General features: G+C 49.9%; 1 protein-coding gene across 2 annotated transcripts; it reads right to left on the bottom strand.

Annotated features, from left to right (window-relative positions):
- Window positions 1–3,111: 3,111 nt before the first annotated feature.
- On the bottom strand, window positions 3,112–6,727 carry FAM170A (family with sequence similarity 170 member A). 2 transcript variants are annotated; one of them, XM_047093075.1, is made up of 3 exons: window positions 6,658–6,727; window positions 4,645–4,785; window positions 3,112–3,833 (listed from the first exon to the last, which is right to left on the bottom strand). In XM_047093075.1, the coding sequence occupies exons 1-3, from the start codon at window positions 6,725–6,727 to the stop codon at window positions 3,112–3,114; spliced, it is 933 nt and encodes a 310-aa protein (XP_046949031.1). The 2 variants fall into 2 exon arrangements, with proteins under 2 accessions (XP_046949031.1, XP_046949076.1); XM_047093120.1 differs by lacking the exon at window positions 4,645–4,785.
- Between the last annotated feature and the right edge of the window lie 627 nt (window positions 6,728–7,354).

Genomic DNA, 7,354 nt, shown 5'->3' with positions numbered 1-7,354 from the left:
TCCAGGAAGCCCAGGAGAACACACAGATAAACTAGTAAGAATAAGACAGGTTTAATAAGGCAGGTGGATACAAGATTAACAAATTTAAAAATCCAGCAAGTGTCTCCACACTTCGCAATAACCTCTTCCTGCAACACCTGACTTGGACCCACAGGCCCTTGTGTTGCTCTGCTCTGTGCTTTCAGGGAAGTCTCTCTCTGAACAGGAATGGCAGCCAGAACTCTCACTGTGTCAACAGCATCCCACCGAGTTATGTGAAATAAGCTCTCAGTGTTTGAAACAGTCAGTAGAAGAGAGAAGTCAAAAAAACCTTCCAAGAAAAGGAGAAGAAAATGATGAAGACCCAGGAAGACTGGGAGTGTGGGGTGTGGAAAGGGAATGTTCCTGATGGGCTCAAGGAACGAAGGAACAAGACAAAGGGGAAGGTTACAGAGCACAGAGATGCCGTCAGAGAGGGAGTGGAATCCCCCAGACGGTGGTGTGAGTACAGAAGGGTAGGATGAGCCTCCAATTCTGAATTCCTGGAATGGCAGTCAAAGGGGAAACAGGGCATCTTGAGGCAAAACATGTGAATATGCAGACGACATCCCCATTGGACAAGCTGAGAAACATGAAACCGGTGAGTAAGCTGGTTTATTATTATTATTATCATTGTCATTATCATTATTATTCAAATAAAAATGACAACGCCAGATCACAGAAACCATGGTTGATTCAATAAAGCCCCATGGAAATCACATTTCACATTCCGAAAAAAAATCCATAGGACTTTGGAATTAGACCTTATCCTGCTTAAATGGACAGAATCTCTGAACTTTGAATTATTTCCTTCTAATTCCATCAGTTCTCTAAAGCCTGGCATTGCCCCCCTACTCAGATTAGAAAGACACATAACTACTCCCTCACCTGCAGTCCAGGGACAACCTCATGCATCGAAATGAGTCTTCAGGGCCTCCTAGATGTCTTTAGTTCCAGGGGGTGGTAGCCGTGTTGTGAAGATTAAGTTCAGGGATGAAAAGGTCAAAAACTTGAGAGGCTAGAGGAAGAATTTATTTAGAAATGGAAATTTAATGTCAGAACTGAAAATATCAGAGCTTATTGGCTTAAACTCTTGCTACAACTATCTCTGCAAACACAACGGGTGGTTGTGGTTAGACAGCCTCTTCTGAGCACTGTGACAAAGTCTCACCCATGCAAGAGGGACCTGTTCCATGGACAGCTTCAAAACTCAGAAATTTCTCCTCTGTCCTGTCGTTTCCTTGTGAAGCCACAACTCATAATCCCTCATCCAGGCCAGACCTGGGGAGATATGCACACCAGCCAGCAGCCTTCTGAAGAGTGCCTTCACACTGCTTTCAAACACGACCCATAGGACACAGTTTTTATAGCACCCGCTACTTACCGACGACCTCTTCTGAACCCAGTGTAGTTTGTCATTTGTAGAATCCAGCCTTGTGAAAACAGTCACACAAAAGCCTAATCAATCCCGAGTGCTTCAGTACTGTTGCTGCTGGAAAAGGATTGTGGGCGTCTTTGGTGCTTATAGGAGACCTGGTTCATGAGCCACTAGAGGGAAAGATGTAGATGGTAGATAGACAAACAGATAAATGATAGATAGATAGATAGATAGATAGATAGATAGATAGATAACTTCACTTAAAGAACATATCCAGGTAAGGTTTGGAAAACAGCCTTTATTGCATATGGTATTTATATTTTCATGTGATGCCAGATTGAATGCCGGTTCCTTCATCTTTCTTCACATCATTGGCATTTTATCTGCTACTGTCCCCAGGATCCTTTCTTCTCCCTGGAATTGATTAAACACATAAGGCAGAACAGGAAGAGACAAGAAGTGAACGTGAGCTCCGTGAGCCAGGGTGACCCTTCACCTTTGCCTTAAAGCTCAGAGCCACACATACCGCACTGAGTTTATTTCCAGACCTACTATAGCAAATGGAAGGTTCTGGAATATTCCCAGATCCCTTGGGGGCTCACTTCCTTGTTTCTATCCCTCCACACTCTGCTTTCTTCCAGCGGGCTACATCCATGGGCCGGGATAAGACGCTGGCTTTGGCCGAAGTTTCTCACACCTCAAACCTCTGGTCCTGCTAGGCCCCATGTCCTCTCTCCAGACCACTCCTAGCCCTTGAAGTTGCAATGAGCTCTCATCCCAGAAGGGCCGCTGGCAGTATTTGCTCTTAGAGCTCAGGTCAGTCATGCAGTCAATGAAATAAATGCCAATCAAAACTCTCACTTTCTCAGGGCACCTGGGTGGCTACATCAGTTGAGCATCCGACTCTTGGTTCTGGCTCAAGTCATGCTCTCACGGTTTGTGAGTTCGAGCCCCATGTCAGGCTCTGTGCTGATGGTGAGAAGCCTGCTTGAGATTCTCTCTCTTTCTCTCTCTCTCTCTCTCTCTCTCTCTCTCTCTCTCTCTCTCTCCCTCTCTCTCTGCCCCTTCCCACCTCCTCTCTCTTTCAAAATAAATTTTAAAAACTCAAAAAAATTTTTTTTCAATTCTCACTTTCTCACTTAAGGAAATGGAGGTCAATTTCCTGGACGCACTGAGTATGCCACAAGCTGATGCCACTGCGGAGCCACAAGGTAACCCAGCGCGGCCATGTAATTCCTTCCCCTAGATTCCCCTGGGACCCCCTGACATCAGCTCAGACCACACCAACCTCAGGCCTTACTTACTTCTCCCAAAAGAAGGCCACACCGTCTTCCAGGAATTTATGGCTCATGGATCTCAATTGCTGTGTGGAAACCAGAACAGAGAAAGACACTTCTTGGTTCAAGAGGAAAGGTGCTCGGTTAGCCCTCGGAAATTTGCAGGACTTCCTGCGGGAGCTGAAAGGCTCGGGATAAATCCCCACTGACAGTCATAACTGTATCAAATGCCTGGACAAGAAGCAAGGGGCCCGCTCACCCCCCCCCCTCCTTAAGGTGTCCCCTGAGCTGTCAAAGCCCCCCACTCTCCATTCTGGGGACGTGAGCCTGGATGGGAGAGACAGGAGTGTTGTGGAGAAGGCACAGTGCCCTCACACGCTCAGCCCCAGCTCACTTGTTGTCCTTTGGAGAATGAAACACACAGCCTGGGCACTGGCTTCAGGGTCGCTTCACGCGAGGGTCCTCCTGCGCGGGCTGCTCCTTCTCGTCCTTTTCTTCCTGCTTCTCTTCCCCCTCCTCCTCGTTCTCATCCTCCTCCTCCTGGGTGCACTCAGGTTCCACGATGCCCGTCAACTGAGCCATGGTGAAGTGGAACACATGGCAGCTGAAGCCCTCCCTGATCCCGTACTGGACGTGCTCCTGGAGGACCTCCAAGGTGGAGAAGACCCGGCAGCAGGCCATGCATCGGAAGCCAGTCTCCACGGTCACCAGCCAGTCGGGGGTCTTGGCCCTGGGTCTCTCCTCAACAGTGGGTGAGCCTGGCAGGCTGTCTGACTCTGCCCGCTCCTCGTGGTCCTTGTCCTCCCCGCTGGGCTCGCTGTCAGACAGCAGGTTTCTGGTGGACACATCAGAGGGGGGAGTACCTACCCGCACGTTCTCAGGAAGGGTCACTTCTTCCATCCTCGGCTGCTTCTCTAGTGACTCCGAGGTCTCCTCTGTCTCCCAGGAGACAGCCACACCCTTTTGCATTTGTACCTGCATGTAGTATATTTTCATGCCCCTTTCCTCTTTGTTTCTGTACACAGAGGACACACAGGTCTTATAGGATGAAGGGGACGAGAAGGAGACCTGGTGTGAGGGGGGAGCAGTCTCCCCTCGCTCCTGACCCTGGACTAGGGGTGATCTAGGCTGGGGACTGTCTCGATGTACTCTCCGGATTCCTGGGAAAGGAAATTAGAGACATAAGAACGTGCGTGGGGCCGGCCAGAAGCTGAAGGAGCTTCAAGTGTGGTAGAGGGCAGAGGGGCTGTTGGTGTAAGCAGCTTGGTGTTGGTGTTCATAGTCCGGGGCGGTGGGCGGGGGGGGCGGGTGTATCTGGTGGCATCTGCAGGCTTTGAGTGTTTGTAGGGAGACTGGGGGGCGTCTGTATGTGGGGGTGTGGAGTCAGGTAGCAGGGGGTTGCAGAACGTGAGGGACGGTGGTGGGTTGCACGTGCCATGAGCAGAACGTGAGTTGGGGCTACCATCGGGGTACATGTGCATGTGGCATGGAGACAGTGGTGGAGAACATGGCACTGTAGATCACGGGCTTGGGGTGTGCGTGCTAAGAATGGACGTGTGTGGAGTGAATGGTGGGCATCAGGCATGGGGATCTGAACTGGATGCTCCTTGCTCCAGAGCCGGAGAGGCCTGTGCTGAGATGCTCCGCCCTTCTCTGGAAGTAAGGATAAAGGCAAAGCCTGCACAGCTCCTCTGAAGGTGCTTAATTCTGTCCCTCAGCCCGACAGCTCGAGCTCGGACCTTTCTGGCCCTTGTATCTTAACTTCCCCACTATGATTGCACCAGGGCTCACGCTCTCCCACATGGAGCTCGTATCCACACTCTCCCAACAGTTATGCCATCTTCCCGGGCTCCTCCGTTGAGCCCTGATCACTTCTGACTGTCCTGGATGCCTTCCCAGCCTCTCCTGGATCTGTGTGTCTCCAGCCCCGAACCCAAGGGGCCCCACATCCAAGGAGCCCTGAAAGCTTACCACCAAGGATGAACTTGCGTGGAGAAGAAACACAGGAGAAGTATTCAGAGGCAGAGGACACCTCCCCTACCCCTGCGCCCCAGCCTTTGGCTACCCCAGGGGATCCAAGCTGAAGGGCATCCTCCTGCGACTTCGAGACTCCTGAGAAAGATAGGAAAGCCTGAGACACCATGGGTGGGGCATGCTAATGCATCACTCATCCATCCAACAAATATTAACAGAGGGTCTGACCTGGGTCAGGTGCAGCGAATACACGTGGTCGACTGTCTGGTCTCCCGTGGATACTCCTGCATTTAGTTACTATCGATAACTATTTTGTTAGTGTCTTGTCAGAAGCGAAGGCCTGAGTGGTGGCTGTGAACAGGATGTCTGACACGTGAGAATAACATGTATCAGTCAAACCTTCCACGCCTGTGGGGACGGTGTAGCGAGCAGGGTAGAAACGCATAGAGCATTTGGAGCATAGCGTGTATTCACAACTCAGGAACCATGCGACATGTCACATTTCCTGATTTATATAATATGGTCTGTATTTATGGTGTGTATTCAATCATTCATTTATCCATTCCTTCAACAGTGTTCAGCTACTATGTATCAGGCACTCTTCTAGGCTCTGGGAATGTTGAACGTTCTGGTAGAAGACAGACACTAATCAGGGTATGATATGTCAGCTTGTGTGAAGTATACAAGGGTTCCCAGAGTTAGCAGACAACAATGGAGGACGCCCAGTTAAATTTGCATTTCAGGTAAACCACAAATAATTTTTATTTGCGAGTGTTCCCATGCAATATTTGGGTCATGCTTATTTTTAGTGTAAGTATGTACCATAGAGTATCTGTGACACACTTATACTCCAGAGTTTGGTGTAACGGGAGGACTTCGATACACATGGATCGTATGTGAACACAGTGGACGAGTGATATGCATATATGCCTATATGCTCTGGACAATTTAATAAAACAGTGTGTGTGCAGATGTGCAATTTTTTTCTCTATCAAAATGTATATGGGTAAGTGACAGGAACCTTACAAGACAGACTTCACAGCTAAGGACACTCTCCCCCTTCTCCCCATTGCTCCCCCTGCCCCATCACACACAAAGAGACAAACGTATCTTGCCAATCATTGCTTTCTCTGTCCTATCCCAGCTGCTGCATCAAAATCCTCCTCCTGTCCAGGCCTCCATTCCCAGGGCCCATCTTACACTCTTCAGGGCCCTGGACCTCGTGGAAGCTGATGAGAGAGCTCTAATTTGGGACAGAAGCCTCTGGCTGGATCTCTGGGGTGGTCTCCACTCTGTCCCACCTCTTGCATGTGACCACCCACTTTCTCAGGACAAGCTACTTGTTTGTGTAAAACGCACGCAGTCACCATGCACCCTAGGAAGTAAATCTACAGCTTTCAGAGCTCCCTGAAAGTCCCTGACTACATTTCTCACCCCCCTCCATCTGGCCATGGTCTGTAAAAGACCCCTCCCTTCCCTTGATCTCCTCTGGAAAGCCCACACCTGTAGATTCACAAACTCCCATGGATCAACTGGTAAATTCTTCCTGCTAAAGGAATACGATCTCCACACTTTCGGTATGATGCCGTCCCTAGACCATCTCCTTCTGCACAGGCATGTCACTTCTCAAAATGTTTTTGAGCAAGGCCTCTCTTTCCTCTTTGATGGGTCGATCTCTATCAGCACCCATCACACCCCACACCCAGGGACCCCAGAGGAAAATCACATAAAGAGAATAAAAGAGAACACAGGACTGAGCCTGGGCAAGCGGGACCCCAGCCTGCTCTGAGTCCAGCATAGCTCCAGGCCTGAACAGGCCAAGAGAGAAGTTCTCAGACTGGCAGGGATGAATCCCTGGCTTTTGGGGGGCATCTGGCCTTCCTGTGCCATCTCACACCACCGGGGACCCTCAGGACGGACGCGGCAACATCTGCTGCCCGCCTCCCTGGGGGAGGCGCAGACTGGCCGCAGCCTCTGTGCCCCCCCCCAGACAAGATGCCCAGCACATACCTCCTCCCTGCTCAGCCATTTCCTGGGACTCTTCATCTTCCAGATGTTTCCTCTTTTGTCTCTGTTTCATGGTACCAGCTACAGAAGCTTCTTAGAAGACACCTAACCCCCAGCTCTTCTTTTCCCTCGCCGGTTGGCCCTTCTTGACTCTCAGAAAAATATGATGAAATGGCCCAATATAAGCAAAAATAGTTGAGTCCCCTAAATGGCTGAGGACGTCAGACGGCTCAGAGAACGAGCAGCACTGCCCAGGGTTCGCTACAGCACAGGGCTGTTAAGGTTCAAAGGTCACCAGGCCCACAGCAGAGTTCTCTGACCTCACTGATGATGTCAGAGCATTCTGGGGACCTGGATCCCACACAGCCTTTGCAAATGCGGAGACCCCATTTTCAAGAGTCATTCCTTTTTCCCAATGGAACCTTTCCCGTGAATTCAACTCTCATCTTCTTAAGAGTGAAAGGATATTTTGAGATGCGAATCTGTTCTTGTTGATTTTTTTTTCCCTTTCTCCCTTTATTTTTTACCCTTTCCCTTCTGCATTCAAGTGGGAAGCAGGCTCTGGGTTCACTGGCCAGAGGAAGGACGTGCAGGGCTGAAAGCAGCAATACTGTGCTTATCATCTGGGCTTTTATTTCTAAAATCCCAAACTCCACAGAAAAGTGAGGATACTTGAGCAGAAACCTATCAGAAGCAGGAA

The sequence above is a fragment of the Lynx rufus genome, unplaced genomic scaffold (genome assembly GCF_022079265.1).
Source record: "Lynx rufus isolate CCGP_SWC_20201006 ecotype Redwood Valley unplaced genomic scaffold, mLynRuf1.p SCAF_1, whole genome shotgun sequence".
Lineage (NCBI taxonomy): Eukaryota > Metazoa > Chordata > Mammalia > Carnivora > Felidae > Lynx > Lynx rufus.
Note: the sequence above shows the minus strand (reverse complement) of the source record. Positions and strands in the feature narration are given on the sequence as shown.